Raw genomic sequence first — 18,662 nt, 5'->3', positions numbered from 1 at the left:
GGCACCATATAAATGACCCATCCAAAAGAACATGTCATATTGCCAGCAGTGATGTAAGCTCGGAAGGTGTGTTTTAAAGAAAAAGGAGTAACATTCTATAAAAGAAGGAGTTAATCAAATATAGGGTGTCAATTGGCATTTGAGACTCTGGGCGCATGTCTGCTTCATCCTGTATGGCTGTATCTATGTAGAATATCATTTTAATAATAAACTATAGAAACACATTTTGGAAACCTGCTCATCTCATTATTTAAAGATAAGAAAAGAAAATCTTATACACAATATACTCTGTTGCATGGCACAGTGTGTACAAATTTACACCCTGGGTATTAAAACATTCTGACCAAATCATAGTATTCAAGTATAAAGGTTTGACAAAATGTATCACTAAAAATCTAAAATCAAAGTACTTTTTTTTATATCCCAAAATACCAACTCATCCCCACTCCATCACAGGGCAAAGTTTCACAATGAAGATCTACTCGAGAAGTATTGCTTCACTTGGTAAAACAGTCTCCGCTTGGCACCACGTGACAAGCACTGGCACAGCCGGTTGTGTTCAATACCAGTTTAAGTTAAATGTTTTTGAATATTTCAAAGAAAAACAGTAAACTAGTTCTGTAAGTGGAAAAGAGTCAACAAAACAAATATGGTATCAACAATAACTTTAAAAAAGTACAATAACCTTATTAGCTCAATCAGCAACCAAGCTGAAAAACACAAGAGTTAAAATCCTTCAAAACTGGATTCCTCCTCATCATCTGTATGTCCAAACAGAGCTTCAGCTTTATCTGGTGTGAGGTTATCAGCATAGACATTGTCATCATCACAGAGTTTACAGTCATCACCATCACTGCTGTCATTCTCATACAAAACGCTGTCTTCACTGCCATCCATAGCATTACTAATGCCACATTTCTTGAAGGCGCGTTGCACCATGTCCTCTGGAATCTCTTCCCATGCATCACGAACCCACCAATTCTATGTCGGGCTTCCTCAGATTTCCAACTTTTGTCAGTTGGGCTTGACCAGACGACATCCATTCATGCCACATCTTTCGCACACGGTCTTTGAAAGGTTTGTTTAAACACACATCTAGGGGCTGCAATACAGGTGTAAGCCCACCTGGGATAACGGCCAAAGTAACTTGAGAAGACTTTGCCAATTTTTTTATGTCATCAGATGTGTGGGCTCTGAACATATCCCAAACTAGTAATGATGGTTTTTTTCTTTAAGGCTGTTCCTGGACGTCCGTTCCAGATTTCTTCCAGCCATTTTTTGTTCTGTCTTCATCCATCCAGCCTTTAATGTGTGCATGCACTGTAATTCGTGGTGGGAATTTGACCTTTTTAGGCAAGATCTTTCTTTTAAAAAAAATGACAGGCCGCAGCTTAGTTCCATTAGCCAAACATGACAGAATGACTGTGAAATGGTTTTTTTTATTTCCTGTGGTTCTGAGTAAAATAGTTTTTTCTCCCAAACTTGCCACAGTTCTGTTGCTAGGAAGATCAAAGGTCATAGGTGTTTCATCCATATTTCCAATATCTCTCAGGTCAAAGTTATGGATCCTTCTTTGTTTTATGACGAATGAATGGAATGACATCACTTTCTCATCAAGGTCTTTTGGCAGCTTCTGTGAAATCTTTGTTCTTTGCCGCAAACATAAGGAAAACCTATTCATAAAGCGGGTACACCATCCTGCTGACGCAACAAAATTTTCAATGACTGGTGCTTTTAATTTGTCATCTTTAGCCATTTGAAGGGCATGTAAGCGAATTCCCATACGTGTCACGCAGTAACCATTTTGACGACACTCTATAACCCATTTATGCAATTCCTTCTCTAGAGCCTCATATTAAGTCGTTAAACCATGTCGAGCTTTTTTTGCCTTTGGAATCTTTTCCAAGTCAGCTTTCATTTCCCGCCACTCCCTCACTTGTTTTTCGTCAACACAAAATTCCCTACTTGCAATACTGTTATTGCTCTCTTCTGCTCTTGACACAACTTTAAGTTTGAAACCAGCTTCGTATGACCTACATTTTTGTTTTGGTCCAGCATTAGAAGTATTGGGATCCATTTTTAACAGGATAAAAAAAAAACATCTAGTATTTTATGCACTTTATTATGCTCATCTTTTTTTTTTTAATTTACTTATACATTCAGGTGAGACCCCAGGCTTCCACTACAGTGGAAGCACATTCATTAGAAGCAGCAGCAGCCAGCAGCTATGCTGCTCTAGATAACAGTGACCCCCGTCAGGACGTGTGCATTGCAATTAGTGAGGGCATCTTGGCTTCTCATCAGCACCCCTCGCCGCTAATTGCTCTGGCGCACGGTCCAAATCCTTGAAGACACACATAATGTACTTCTGGTTGCTTTGTTCGTGAAAGATGGGTGATGATGCAGGGTTGAATATCTGGGCGGAACGGTGGCTTAGTGTTTAGCACTTCTGCCTTACAGCACTGGGGTCATGAGTTCAATTCCCAACCATGGCCTTATACGAGTGGAGTTTGTATGTTCTCCCCGTGTTTGCGTGGGTTTCCTCCAGGTGCTCCGGTTTCCTCCCACACTCCAAAAAGCATACTGGTAGGTCAATTGGCTGCTAACAAATTAACCCTAGTCTGTCTGTGTATGTTAGGGAATTTAGACTGTAAGCCCCAATGGGACAGGGACTGAAGTGAGTGAGTTCTCTGTACAGTGCTGCGGAATTAGTGGCGCTATATAAATAAATGGTGGTGATGATGATATCTGTCAATTTACAAAAATACCCCCTCCCCCAAACAGAATAGAACACATCTTTTCAAAGTCTGGTTTTATAGGTAATGTACAGAACAAAAAGCATCCAGCGCAGATATTGTCCAGAGATATGGATATGCAAAATCTAAATAAGTATTAAATTAAATATGCATAAAGTCTGTATAGCGTGAGTGGGTCTCTCGGATCTTTCAAATAAGGAAGGTATTGACAACTGCTGACGCGTATCGTCTGAAGCAGACGTTTAGACGTTTTCAAAGCAATAATGTGTATTGAAGGGGCTTCTTCCTATATAAAGCCTATTGGGGTGCTAGGGCCAAACGGAGCTATGAGCTTTCCTTCATATGAATTTGTGTCTGGACGGCTATTATAGGGTGCACACCCAATCTGAATGTTTGCTTGCAGTCTTTAAAGGAACACCGCGGACTGAGCACGGCTATCAAGAAATTGTGAGTTTTACACTCCCAACACTGCTCTGCATTGTTCCTTATTGTTATCTCCTATACGGTTTGGAGCCTCCAGATATACCACCATTCCCTTCAGTACTGTTTATTGAGGTCTGGATCTCCATCACTCGAGTATAAGCAGAGGGGGGCTTTTTCAGCACAAAAAATGTGCTGAAAAACTCGGCTTATACTCGAGTATATACGATAATCATTAACGTGCACAGTATGAAAGTGGTCCATAAACAAAAAAAAAATACTTACAGCTTCTTTCCACTTCATGAACTCGCTCTCCGTAAATTCTTGATTAGAGACAAATTCCAACCGAAATACTCTCTGGTCACTGCCGTGTCTGTATTAGAGGGTTAGATGCAACACTTTAATAACCATAACTTGATATATGAAGTGGAAAGATTTTAACTCATTTTAGGACGAACATACATATTTCCACATTCTCCAACAGAACTTTACCTCAGCTGCAGACCTTTATTTGTTCTTGAAGTACCCAATTGGTAAACTTTCCCCGTTTCTACAACACCAGTAATCTCTGCTACCTGGAAAAAAAAAAAAGTTATAGTGTAATAAACTGTAGCAACAAAAATTTACTTTTTCATCACTTGATTTTTAGGATCTAAATGTTCAATGGCTAAAGACTTCAATGTAACATTGGAGTAAATGAAGACCCCCCCCCAGCAATTTCTGGAGGTACACTTACCCTGTATACAGGCTTGCTGTTATGGTTGCCAATGCCTATACGTACAAAGCAACCAGATACGGTCTTAGCAAAGAAAGGCATGTGGCACCAGCGTTCCAATTTATGCCGCGATAATCTAACTTTATTAAGTTCTTCTGGCAAAGAAACAGGTAAAGACTTTGGAGGAATTTCTTCTTTTCTGTGGAAAACGGGGGAGAATTTTTTTTTAAACATTTTAGATAGCTGGCCAGGATCCACCACATTATTACAACCAAGCTCATACGCAGCACCAAAAAGATAAAGTCGACATTCTAAAACTTTCTGCCAGTTCTGGCAACATTTAAACCTTTTAAACCATTTGCATCTTCTGAACGCTAAACTGTTCAAGAAACGCTCCCACTCCTCAAACCCCAATATGAACCTATTCTCTAGGCCACAGAACCCTTCTTTTTCAATACATGGAGCCAAAAGAATAGACAAAATGGGACTATACTGAAGGGACTAATGTGGGCAGGCTACTCAAAGAGGAGAACTTATTTCTAGATGGAGGTTTATTACCAAAAATGGCAATGACAATAAAGTGATCCTTTAACCCATATAAAAACTGCAAAAAGGTAAAGACTAAAAAGTAAATTTCTACTTACTATTAAAGTGGAGCCAAGATCCAAAGTTAAGTTAAGCTAAATTACTTGGACTCTTGACTACAGCCAAATAATTGCCAGTGTCATACTTGGAAAATATCACCAACAGAAATTAGTGTTCCTTCATTAGTAAAGTATATATACACATACAAACACTTAATTTTTCACTTTCTAAAGTAACTGCAATCTCAAAGTTTAAAGTTGATCAGTGATTGAAGATAACCTACAAAATACCTTTTCATATTAAATAGTTCCTCAAAATGTCCCATCACTCACATTCATTTCTTTTGAAGCATATACTATTAGTATTTTTAACCCATTCTCTATGCATGCTGCTGTGATCTATCGCCCCCCCTAGACCACACCAACAATTTCGTCATCATCATCACCATTTATTTATATAGCGCCACTGATCCCGCAGCGCTGTACAGAGAACTCATTCACATCAGTCCCTGCCCCATTGGAGCTTACAGTCTAATTTCCCTAATATATAGACACAGACAGACACAGATTAGGGTCAATTTTGATAGCAGCGAATTAACCTACTAGTATGTTTTTGGAGTGTGGGAGGAAACCGGAGCACCCGGAGGAAACCCACATAAACGCAAGAAGAACATACAAACTCCACACAGATAAGGCCATGGTCGGAAATTGAACTCATGACCCCAGCGCTGTGAGGCAGAAGTGCTAACCACTACGCCACCGTGCTGCCCACACGGTGGCGTAGTGGTTCAATTTCTTGAACGAATGTCTGTATGGCTTCCTCACTTTTTATGGGCTGACATTCCCCATCATCATCAAGGGCGATTTTAACATTCCTATTGCTATTGCTAAGCCACGTTCCAATGCCGCTTCAAAACTACACTTTCTAACCTCCTCACTTGGCCTCTCCCAAGTGAATAGAATCTTCTACTGATCAGGATGAGCGCTGCCTCGATCTTGTTTTCTCTAGACTATGCTCGGTTTCCGATTTCCTTAACACTCCCCCTTCCCTCCAGGAATATCAACTATTGATTTTAAACAGTTTTCCACCTCTTCAAAACCTCCTCTCCACAATTTCTACATTCTCTTCCCCTGATATGACCTAATTTTCACCAAACCCTAGCAGCTGCCCTTGATCGAGTGGCTCCAGCGACTCTTCATATGACACGTCCAATTAGTTGTTAATCGTGGCACACTAAAGTCACAAAATCTACAAAAACCTCTCAAAGCAGAACGTCACTGGTGTAAATCTTGTATCTCTAATGATTTCTTCCCATATTCTGCTATCTACCACTCCTATCGAAATAAAACACTTCCAATCATCTTTGCTCAGGCTTCTAACCCCAAATGCCTTTTAACACATTGAAATCTCTTCTAAACCCTCCTAACCCAAACCCTCCAACTACCATCAGTGTCCAGGATCTGGTTTCCTATTTCAAGGACAAGATTGTTAAGATCCAGCTTGAAGGGGGCGTTGCGTGGACGCCATCTGAGAAAGTTGGAGTTTTTCCGAGCTCCGTTCCATATCCCCTATTAAAGAGCTATCTGGGGTCCATACGCCGCAAAAAAATAAAAAAAATAAAATAAAAAAATAAATAAATAAAAAAATCGGCATTACACCGCAGCTGAGCCCTCCAGGCGCGAATTTGGCTCCCTGGACCAGCATAATACAGGCTCTGGACAAGGTTCCCCGCTTACTTCTGGACAGACAGGATGTCTCTCGGGACCGCACCATCTGATACTTGGCTGCATTAAGAAGTACCTGAGCCTAAGTTAGGTGAGGGAAGTGCTGTAGACCTATCAGCCGGCTAGCCGCGCCAGTAGCACCCCCGGGTGAGCGGCAATAAATTATTAACAACTGAGAGGTGCTGGGACACTCATTCCGCGCCTGCACCTAGAGCGCTGAATCAGGGAACTTACCAGGAGGACTGGTCCCCTGCTGGGAGTCTCTCTGCTTGGCCTGATCTGAGGCTTTGATCCGGGGCACGCTGGACCGGAAGTCGTGGGGCACCATTGCAGGCTTCACTTCCGGTTTGGAGTCTGAAGCAGGGCAACCTGGGAGCAACTTGGAGGCTGATTGACAGCAGGGACCAGTGAAACGACTGCAGCGGGAGATCGGGTCTCACGTGGGAACTGTGGCCAGAATTGACTGATCATCTTGCTAGCGCTGTACATCAGGTCAGTCTGGGGCTTTGTGAGAGGGGTCTGAATACAGCTTGACTCCAAGAAACCCCACAGTTGAGAAGCTTGCTGATTGCCTGTATAGTTCTATACAAAACTGGGGGGTAAAATTATCCTCCTCAGCCTCCATCAACTATCTGCTGCAGATTCCGACCAGCTTAAATCATCTGCTTTATTTAATTATATCAACACGGGGTCCAACTGAAACAGTATTAATTTCTTCATTGCCCTCCTGGCCTAATCACCTCCTAAGCAGCTCAAGAATATACACATAGTCTGAAGCACAGAACTACAACTGAAGCTCTGTTTTGATACTTCCAAGCAGTTCAAAAGCTGAAAGCGAGACTCTGCTGCCACCGTGTCACTACACCTGTAACGTAAAATTAAACTCTCTCCTTGGAGACTACAGTTTCTACGTGCTCCCAAATACATTGACTGACCAGTTGTATCCTCCGAGTGCCCTCTTGGAGTCAATCCCCGTACGAGCAAAACGCTCTCTACCATTACTCTTGCCCGTCACCGGTCGATCATTATTTGAAACCAACCCTTCAAGTGCCTTGATTCGTCTGTACATCATTATACCCATGGCTAGTATGTGAACTTTACTATGCTGCCCGATCCCGGGTAGGACCCCTCTCCACTGAACAGAGTGCGGTGTGCACCCCCCTTTCCATCTCCCCTCTCCCTCTCTTTACCTGACCCTGTTCTTGTAATCCCATCCAGCGGCCAGATCGGCTCGCCTGAGTCCACCATGGCCTCCAAACCAAAGAAAGGGACAGCAGGAACCTCTGCAAATTTCTTTGGATCAAAAGCGAAGCCCTCCCTCTCCACAAGCTGATCGCCAGGGTGCGTCGTCTGAAGTTGAGCTCGACTCTCAGATTCAAGTGGTAATGGCCAGTCTCTTGGAGGGGGTGAAAACTACTTTCTATCAGGCAATGACAAAAGTGGTCAGCAAACTCAGAACAGATCTGAACGTGCTGGGAAACAGGACAGACGCTCTAGAATCAAAAACTGATGACATCTGCCGATCCAACTCTGCATCTGACAAGGAACTTTCCCGCCTCCGTGACGAGGTTGAAATCTTGAAAGAGAAGCAAGAGGATTCTGAGAACTGTTCTCGCCGCAATAATGTCTGTATCAGAAATGTGCCTGAGGAAATCGGTAACACAGATCTTTAAGCCTTCCTCATGGTCCTCTTTCTTCACCTCCTCCCGGACATCTCCGAGGCTGACTGTCTTTTGGGTCAGGCTCACCGTGCCCTGAGAGCTAAACCCCCAAATGGCCAACCTCCTCGGGACATAATCGTCCGCCTACATTATTTCCGGACCAGAGATCGTATTCTTACCACTACCAGGGACCGACCAGTGATTACATTTCGGGACATGGACATCCAGCTATTTCAGGACCTGGCTCCTTCCACGATACAAAAACGGAGGGATCTTCAGCCAGTGACTAGGATTCTTCGACAGCACAACTTCCGCTACCGTTGGTGCTTCCCTTTCCAACTCCAAGTATTTGATGACAATTCCTCCCACTTCATCAAATCGCTGGAACAGGGTCAGAGCCTCCTGGATAAACTGGGTATTCTCCCCGAGCCGTCAGTCCCTCAGGCCACCCCCTTCCCAGACCCAGCGCTCCCTCAGCCCGATTGGTCCCGGTCTTCGAGACGACGTTCTCGGGAAGCAGATCTTCCCTGATTTGTTTAGTTTTGCTCGAGTGGTTCTCTCTGTCTGTTTTTGTTATCTTTCTATTTTGACTCTCCCCCTTTATTTTTAGGTGGACTCGTCAGTTGGTATCTGTTACCACCCTACACTCAAGTATTCTACATAATATGTTCTATTTGTTTTTCTTGTTCATACCATTAGCTCTCTTGATGGCCACTAGACCCCTCAAGCTTCTTCTTATTATATAATACTTTGTTTATTTGCACTGAGGTCCTATTCCAGGCATAGGAAGAGAGCAATTTGCCTTTCCCGTGCCCCTTCCCCCCCACCTCCCTTTCCTCCCTAATTCCTCTTTCCTACCCTCCATACCTTCATTACACTCCCCACCTTCCTACCCAGCTACCCTTTTTTTTTTCTTCCTTAAACTGTTATAAATATTTGCTGTACAAGTTGTATTTACTTTGCACACCGTTCCACGGTTTGATTTAGAATTTTTCAATTAACATACTCTATTTGTGGGTCTCCCGAGGTTCTGGCGGCTGTTGATGCCGTGCAAGCCTAGGGACCACCCCCCCCCCCCCCCGCGCACCCTTTGACATTGTTAATCTCACTGCGCTTTAGCTTTTAGTAATGTCTTTGAATCAGTTTAGGATTCCTTTTACTCAGGGTTTTCGCCCAATTGGGCTTCTTTTTCTATCTCCTTTCTTTTCCTTTCGTGACTTTGAACCACTCTCTTACTGGTTCTTCAAGCCTCTGTTCCACCCACAAACCAACAGGTTTTGTTCCCTATCTAACTGTTTAGACCTATTTCCAGACTCTGGCTCCCCGCTGCTGCCATGGCTTTGAAGATTTTTTCCGTCAACGTGAATGGCCTCAACTCTCCTCGTAAACGTACGATCCTTTTGGGTGCCTGTAGGAGAGAAAATGCAGACATTGTTCTTCTTCGGGAGACTCATCTCACAGGAGCCCACACACGGCTTCAGGGTAAGCAATTCTCCCAGACCTTCTTTGCCTCAGCCGGCTGCAAGAAACGGGGCGTTGCTGTTTTAATCCACAGTAAAGTCCCTTTTCTTCATTCCAAGACCCATGTAGATCCAGAAGGCCGCTTTCTGCTGGAGAGCGGTACTCTCCGGGTCTGCTCCCGTCACACTGGTCTCAGTTTATGCCCCGAATCAGAGGCAAAAGCCTTTTTTTTACAAAGCTCTTTAAGCAAATTGAGCGATTGGCGCAGGGCCATGTTATCATGGGAGGTGACTTTAATGTTACTCTCGACCCGGCTCTCGATAGGTCTCCCCCCTCCTCCACCGGGCGGGGTCTTTCCTCCTCCCCTGAATATCCTCCAGCTTGTCGACACTCCTTATACACCACCGTTTGTACGACTCCTGGAGACTATGTAATGCAGACGCCAAGGATTATACTCACTTCTCAGCCCCGCATCAACATGCTACACATTTCACACTCACTCACTATGTGATGCGGGCAGACATTACCCTCCTCTCCTGGACAGACCATTCGGGTGTTTCCCTCGTACTAGATCTCCTTAAGCCGCCCCCCCCCCCAGCACAGTAGATGGCGCCTAGACGACGCGCTTTTACTTAATAGATCAATCTGCCTAGACATTAAGACCTCCATTACTAAATACTTCCAAGAAAACTCAACCCCTGAAGTTGCCCCTGGAATTGTTTGGGAGGCTCACAAGGCTACCATTCGAGGCCAATTAATTAGTCTATCAGCTGCAGCTAGAAAGAAAGCAGCCAAGGAAATTTCATCCTTGGAAAGTGGGTTAGCTTTTCTCCTTACTCAGCATCAAACTCACCATGACCCGGCCCTACTTCCCAAGATTGCGTCACTGAAGGGTCAACTAAATACCCTCCTTTCCCGTAGAGCAGCTGTCACGATGCAGAAACTCCAACAGCAGTTTTATGATAAAGCGGATAAAGCCGATTCTGTATTAGCTAGAAAGCTCCGGAAAAAAATAGCTTTGCAACATATTGATAAAATCCGTCAGTCTCCTTCTGGAGATGTAACTTATGACCCAATCGGGATAGTGCGACAATTCAGGGACTCTTCTCTTTATAATCTGGAAGCTCCCCCCCTCGCCGGGACCCCCTTCCTCCCACTCTGTCTGATTACCTTTTATCCACATCCATCCCTAAAATTACTACCACACAACAATCTTCTTTGAATGAAGAATTTACTCTACCAGAGGTATTGGCGGCAGTCAAGTCTCTGAAATCCTCCTCAGCTCCTGGTCCGGACAGCCTAACTCCCCAGTACTATAAGAAGTTTGCTTAAGGCCTTGGTTCTCATTTGCCAAAAATTTTCAACGAGGTCTTTGGGGGGGGCTCCCTTCGACTCGGCCACCACCAGGACTAACATTATTGTAATTCCTAAACCAGGAAAAGACCACTCTCTTTGCGCTAGTTATACGCCCATTTCATTACTAAATGTTGACCTGAAAATATTTGCAAAAATCCTGGCCTCTACGTTGCACCCACTTCTCTCAGCCCTCGTCCATCCTGACCAGGTGGGCTTTATTCCAGGGCGCCAAGCTCCTGATAATACTAGAAGGATTATCGACTTAATTCACACAATAAACAATGATAATCTTCACTCTCTCGTCATGGCGCTTGACGCCGAAAAGGCGTTCAATCGCATCTCCTGGTCATTTATGGAGGGTGCGCTTCGAGCAATGGGATTCAAAGATAAATTCCTGGCAGGTATTCTAGCCCTCTACCGGTCTCCGTCAGCTACTGTTTCTGCTAATGGTCTGACCTCGATGCCCTTTTTGATCACGAACGGCACTCGTCAGGGATGCCCCCTCTCCCCACTGATATTTGCTCTCGTCATTGAGCCATTGGGCGCTAGAATCCGAAACAATCACGAGATATCTGGCATACAGGTGGGCGCTTCTACCCACAAGATTGCCCTGTATGCGGACAATGTCCTGCTCACTATTACTAACCCCAAATTGTCAGTTCCCCTTCTCCTAGATGAGCTAGACCTCTATGGCTATTTCTCGGGCTACAAGATTAATTCAGATAAGACGGAGGTTCTAGATTTTAATATATCAGTTTCAGACAAGCTATTATTAGAACGCTCCTTCCCTTTTCAATGGGGTCGCCACAAAATTAAATATTTGGGTGTTTTCATTACAAAGCACTATCGACATCTTTTTCAAGCCAATTTTCCTCACCTACTCGATAAAGTTAAAACATACCTTATATTGTAGTCACAGCTCTACATCTCCTGGATTGGACGCATTAATGCCATCAAAATGAATATCCTCCCCAGGCTGCTCTACTTCTTTCAGACTCTTCCCATCCGCATCCCGCCATATGTTTTTAAATTCCTGCAATTCCATGTCTCCAGATTTGTCTTGTCGGGCAGACGACCCCGAGTCCGACTTAAGGTTCTTCAGAGGTCCCCGCAGGGGGGAGGCCTGGGGATTCCTGATTTTCGAAGATATTACCTCTCCGCCCAACTCGCTCAGTGTGTCCTGTGGTCCGGTCCAACGGAAGCCAGGGTATGGTCTAAAATTGAGGCAAAGGGTCTGGGATTGCTTTCTTTATCCTCTCCTATGGGTCCCAAGGCCTCGTCGCCATAAACGATTGTTAGCTCACCCAATAGTTTCACACACACTATCCATCTGGGACTCAACATCCCAATTTGCCTTGTCTCCCCATCCCTCTCTGGTTGTTCCGCTATTCAACTCTCCGGAATTTCCTCCCGGACTGCATCATAGCTCATTCCAGCCATGGTACTCACTGGGAGTCATTTACCTGAATCATTTATCCACCTACGTAACTTTTCCTCAGTTTTCTGAAATTCAATCGCAGATCCACATTCCCCCAAAGCACTTATCAGTTTTTGCAACTTCACCATTTCCATAGTGTTGCTAAAGACCGCCTGCTAGCCCGCCCTCTCTCCACCTTTGAAGCCCTCTGTTTACGCCAATCCTCAACTAAAGGTCTAATATCAACGCTATACCACAAACTTGCTTCCTCTTCTTCTCTTAGACCCCCCATGAACTCACCTGGGAACGGGATCTTGGTGAAGAGCTACTGGAAGAGGAATGGTCTGAAATTTATGAGAACGCCGCCTCTAGTTCCATCTGCATAAGAATTAAAGAGAACGTATAGAAGGTGCTATATCGATGGTACTATGTGTCGTCGCGTCTTCGCAAAATACTGATTCATCTGATCGGCGCTGATGAGGGTGCTCCCATGAAGGGACATTTCTCCACACATGGTGGTCGTGCCCAAAATTGACAGCCTTCTGGATCCAGATAAGAGGTCCGATTAATTCAATTCTCCAGGTGGATATTCCCCTGGAGCCCAAATTTTTTCTTCTTCCTATGGGGGCTCCCACGGCAACCCGACACCAGAATAAATTTATCAGGCATATTGTTTCGGCAGCTACCTGCCAAATAGCGGCAGACTGGCGCTCACAATCCCCTCCTGCCATTTAGTCCATAATCAACAGAATTTGGCAGACTGAACGGATGGAATACATGACCACTATTATCCGGAATTCCTCTAGAGCAGGGGTGGGCAAACCTGTCCTCAAGGGCCATATCCAGTTCATGTTTTTAGGATTTCTGTCTGTAGAAACAGGTGGGATAATTACTGACCCAGCCAAATAGATTAACTCAGCTGTACATGATTAAAGAAATCCTAAAAACATGAACTGGATATGGCCCTTGAGGACAGGTTTGCCCACCCCTGCTCTAGAGCCTTCTCCAAGGTTTGGGACCCATGATTATCCTTCTTCCAGGCGTGCCCGCCCTTTACTTAGCTTCAAAACCTCATATCTCTCTTGGTTCTTTTTCTAACAATGGATCTAGTCACTTCTTCCCTTCTCTCTCATTTCTCTCTTCCTCTATGTATTCTCTTTCTTTCTCTTTCTATAAAAACCTTAGGTCATCTGTTACTACTAAAATTGTTTGATTGATTAAGTCCCTTCACATGTTCTATGCTGGTTGTTGATATTGTTACTTCCTGACTACTTTTGTTATCAGTATGCACTTTGTCATTCGTTCTCTGTTGTTATCATGACCTTGCAAAATAAAAAACTTTTTAAAAAAAAAAAAAAAAAATCCAGTTTGAAATGGTATCTTCCTCGACAAGCAATCAGCACAAATTCCTTCCCAGCACCCTCTGACATTCCGAGTTCATTCGATCCCACAAATGAAGAGAAAGTATCTATTCTCTTATCTACCTACTCTACCTCCCGTCCTCTTGATCCTATACCCTCACAAAATTGGTAGATCCCCATCTCCTGTGCTCATTCCATCTCTAAATAAAATGTGTTATCTCTCTCTCTACTGGAATCTTTCCATCTCAATTCAAGCATGCAGTGATTACTCCTATTCTGAAAAAAACAAAAACAAAATTCTGACCCAAACACACTCAAATTACTGCCCCCATCTCAACTCCCATGCCCTCCCAAGCTTCTAGAGAGACTTGCCTACACTCGCCTCACAATTTCTTACCACAAACCACCTATTACATTCTCTTCAGTCAGGGTTTCCCTCTCAACATTCCACAGAGACTGTGCTGACCAAGATTGTTCGTGATTTGATCACAGCTAAAACTAAAAGGCCATTACTCTTTTCTAACTCCCCTGAATCTCTCTGAGGAGAGCATGGGTCAACAGTGTCAAATGCAGCATACAAACGCTGCAATCTCTAGGCCAGGCCTGTCCAACCTGCGGCCCTCCAGATGTTGTGAAACTAAAGTCTCAGCATGCCCTTCCAGCTATTAACAGGTTGCCTACTGGCAAAGCATGCTGGGGCTTGTAGTTTCACAACACCTGGAGGGCCCGTGTTGGACGGGCCCGGGTTGGACAGGCCTGCTCTAGGCCTTCAAGACACTGTCCTATCCTGGTTCTCACCCTACCCATCTAATCGCTCTTTCAGTGTTTATTTCTCTGGATCCACCTCTGCTCCGCTTCCTTTATCAGAGTACCATGAGGCTCAGTCCCAAGTCCTCAGCTATTCTCTATCTACAACACTTCTTTTGGAAAACCAATACGCTTCTTTGGATTTCAGCATCATCTTTATGCGGATGATATACCAAAATCTATCCTCTTCTGACCGCTCACCATCTTTGTCGACCTACGGTACTGACTTTCTGCCATTTCATCTTGGATGATCTCTCTCCAACTCGAACTTTCAAAAACAGAGCTAATAATTTTTCCACCCAACAGAAGCTTGCTGCCTGACATTTCTACTTCTGTTGACATGACCAGAAATCCCACCCGCAAGCTCGCTGCCTAGGTGTAATCTTTGACTCACAACTATCCTTTGTTCCCCACATCAACTCTACATTTATATCATATTACACTTCCAAAAAATGTACATATCTCACACAAGACACTGCAAAAACTTCAATACATGCACTCCTCTCCGTATCGACTATTGCAATGCCCTCCTTACTGGTCTTGCCCAAATCAGACTCAAACCCCTACAATCTATTTTACATGCAGCAGCTAGATTAAGTTTCCTTGCAAATCAATCAGCCACTCTGTCAGTCTCTACACTGGTTGCCTGTTTGTCAGTGAATCAAATATAAAATTCTTCTACGAACATAAAAGGCCATCAACAAAATTACACCAACATACATCTCCTCACTTGTCGAATTGGGAGATAATTTTGAGACACCACCGTTCTGCGTCTCTCATTCACTCATCACATCCTCCCGTTCTCAGTTACAGGACTATTTTCAGGCTACACATAATTTGTGAAATTCCCTCCCTCGCACAACACCACTTTCCTCTAGTCTTCAAACCTTCAAGCGTTCTCTGAAAACCCACTTCTTCAGGCAAGCTTATAATATTCCTTAACCACCCTCAATCTCCCTAGGTTACCCTATTATCATCGCCTCTACACAGTTAGCACAAAACAACCCTGTGATCAACAATGCTGTGTGACTGATCAAACAGCCCACTCAATACTCTTTACTTTTGCATTCTAGCTAGACCAATATGCAATATGATGCAGCAATTACCCTTGTGCATCAAGCTCCCATTGTCCCATAAAATGTAAGTTGCGAGCAGGGCTATCTGTCTATGTATTACCAAGTATTGCTTTATTACTGTGTTCTCAACTGTAAAGCCCTACAGAATTTGCTGGAGCTATATAAATAATTGTTGATGATAAAGCCACAAACTCATTCACGCGTTTTCCTTGCTACCAAAGCTTATATATCGCCAAGTCATAATAGCAGGCATAGAAAACAGCCATCTAGGAGCCAAGATCATGAGCTCAAATTATGGATTACAAACATGTTATTTGTAGACTATGTCCTATATTTGCACAGCAAATATACCCTCCTGGAAAGGAAACACTGATCATGGCACTTTCACTACACATGGTAATAAAACATTTAGCTTTGGTCATTTTGCTTGCAACAGTTTGAAAGCACTATACGTATTATTGCAAGCATAGGAAACTAATCTCATTAAAAAAAAAAAAAAAAAAAGATTTATACTTAAGATAAATCGGTTTCTCTGATTCCATTTAGGGGAACCTAATAACCATGGGGTAGAGTAGGGTAGGGAGGAGTCTGGCACCCAAATAGTTAATCTTTTGCTGCTGACAGGCATATCCCCCTTCCCCACATAACTCAGTTTGATTAACAAAGCCCTAGGAAGATAGGCCAAGCAGCCAAACACAAAACAAAGAAAAGAGGGGGGGGGGGGGGGAAGGGGAAGGGGGGGGGGGGGGGGGAGAACGCAGTGTCCCCCAGATGGAATCAGAGAAACATATTTATCTTAAGTATAAATCCTCTTCTCTTTCATCCATCTGGGGGACACTGCCAACCATGGGGACTTACTAAAGCAGTCCCTCTGATGGGTGGGACCACTCTAATCGCCCTGCACGTAGAGCACTACGGCCAAATGAGGCGTCCTCAGACGTAAAAACATTAAATTGGTAGAATTTTGTGAAAGTATGGACCGAGGACCAGGTAGCTGCCCTGCATAGCTGGTCCGCTGAGGCCCTGTTTCGTGCTGCCCAAGACGCCCCAACCGAACATGTAGAATGGGCAACAATACGCTTCGGCACAGGACGCGTCGTACGGACATAAGCCTCCCTAATTATTAGGGTAGGCCACCTAGCAAATGATTGCTTAGACCATCCTCGTCTAGCGAAATCAAATAACACAAATAGAGAATCTGTCTTGCGTATCTTTGCAGTTCTCTTAACATATATCCGCAACGCCTAAACATTTACTTCCTTTTGTTCCAGTAACCTGAGGATACTCTCTGAATACCGGAACTACTATTTCCTGATTAATATGGAAACCCGACACCACCTTAGGGAGGAAGGATGGAATAGTCCTTATAACTGCCCTATCCTCATGAAAGACCAAATAAGGTTCTTTATAAGATAAGGCCCCCAGCTCGGACACCCTCCTAGCTGAGGCAATAGCCAGCAGGAAATCTGCCTTCCAAGTCAAGAACCGCAATTCCGCTGAGCGAAGTGGTTCGAATGGAGGCTCCTGCAACATGTCCAGGACCAAATTAAGATCCCAAGGATCTGTAGGATGCACGTAGGGTGGCTGGATGTGAAGAACTCCCTGCAAGAAAAGTTCTAAAATCCGGAATTTCCGCCAACTGTCTGTGAAAATACACTGATAATGCGGACACCTGAACCTTTAAGGTTTCCAACCGGAGACCCGCATCCAAGCCACCCTGCAAAAAAGCTAGAAATCTAGCCAGACAAAAGGATTTTGAATTTTAAGATTTCTTTTTACACCACGCTATATACACATGCCAGATGCGGTGATAAATCCTAGCCGAAACTGGCTTCCTGGCTCTTAGGAGAGTGTCTACTACACACTCAGAGAACCCTCTGGCTCTCCACAGACTGGATTCAAAAGCCATGCATTAAATTCAGCCGGTCTAGACCCTGATGTAAGAACGGTCCCTGGGTCAGCAGACCTCTTCAAAGTGGCAACCAAACCCCTTGACCTACTGCTACCAGAATAATCTCTGGGAACCATACCTTTCATGGCCAGGCTGGATCTACCAGAATGACTTGTCGATCTCCCTGCCTGACCCTTCAGAGGACCCTGGGAATCATTTATATGGGGGGGGGGGGGGGGAACAGGTATCCTAACCTGAAGTCCCAAGGCATTGTTAGGACGTCCACTGCCACAGCCAGTGGGTCCCTTGTTCCTGCGCAAAACTCTGGGACTTTCCTGTTGACTCTTGACGCCATCAGGTCTCGATCCGGAAGTCCCCATTTGTCCACCAGCAACTGGAATACTTTCGGATGCAGAGCCCACTCCCCTGGTAGAATTTCGTGCCGACTTAGACAGTCTGCTTGTACGTTCTGTTTCCCTGGGATAAACACCGCTGACAGCGCAGGCACGTTTCTTTCTGCCCAGGCAAAAATCTGAAACATGACCCTCATCGCTCTTGCACTCCTGGTGCCCCCTTATCTGTTATGTATGACACTGCCGTGGCATTGTCGGACTGGATGCGAACCGGCCTTCCCTGTAACACACCCTGAGCCCTCTGCAGTGCTTTCAGGACGGCCATAAGTTCCAGCACATTTATGGGAAGAACCGACTGTCTCTCTGACCACAGACCCTGCACCCTTAGGTGAAGGACCACTGCCCCTCAACCACTCAGACTGGCGTCTGTGGATACCAAGAACCAGGCCCACGGGGCAAAGGATCTGCCCTTTATTAGGTTGTCCTTTAACAACCACCAGCTGAGGGATTCTCTCGTCTCTAGAGATAACCTCATCCACTGGCGATCCAAACAGAGGAAGGACCCTGACCACTTCCTCAGAATGTCCCATTGAAGACAACTGGAGTGGATCCTTCCGTATGGCAGCGTCTCGAAAGATGCCACAATCTTTCCTAGCAGCTTCATACACGAGTACTGACAGCCTCCTGTGTGACAGAACCCTGACTGTCCACTCCATCAAGGACCTTATCTTGTCCTCTGGAAGAAAAACTCTGCTGTCTGCAGTGTCCATTATTAGTCCCAAAAATGTCATTTTCTGACAAGGGATCATTTGTGACTTTGTTACATTCATGAGCCAACCATGCTGTTCCAGCACCCTCACCGTAAGTCGAAGATGTTGTTCCAACAACTGAACCGTTGACGCCTTGATTAGATCGTCCAAATAAGGTACAATCTGCACCCCTTTGGAGTGAAGGAGTGCTGCCATAATCACCATCATCTTTGTGAATACTCTTGGGGCTGTGGCAAGCCCGAACAGAAGAGCTCTGAACTGATAGTGAGCTGAGCCTACCGTGAATCTGAGAAGCGGCTGATGCCCCTC

The 18,662-nt window shown here is 44.6% G+C and overlaps 1 protein-coding gene across 1 annotated transcript in view; it reads right to left on the bottom strand.

Annotated features, from left to right (window-relative positions):
- Positions 1-18,662, bottom strand: part of RTF1 (RTF1 homolog, Paf1/RNA polymerase II complex component) — a 77,337-nt gene that overhangs the window by 15,568 nt on the left and 43,107 nt on the right. Inside the window, exons 8-10 of the mRNA XM_075192719.1 lie at positions 3,913-4,090; positions 3,669-3,751; positions 3,462-3,549 (exon numbers count right to left, since the gene is read on the bottom strand). Of these exons, the coding sequence (XP_075048820.1) occupies positions 3,462-3,549; positions 3,669-3,751; positions 3,913-4,090 (349 nt within the window). The remainder of the gene's footprint in view (positions 1-3,461; positions 3,550-3,668; positions 3,752-3,912; positions 4,091-18,662) is intronic.

This window comes from Mixophyes fleayi, chromosome 12, assembly GCF_038048845.1.
Source record: "Mixophyes fleayi isolate aMixFle1 chromosome 12, aMixFle1.hap1, whole genome shotgun sequence".
Classification (NCBI taxonomy): domain Eukaryota; kingdom Metazoa; phylum Chordata; class Amphibia; order Anura; family Limnodynastidae; genus Mixophyes; species Mixophyes fleayi.
Note: the sequence above shows the minus strand (reverse complement) of the source record. Positions and strands in the feature narration are given on the sequence as shown.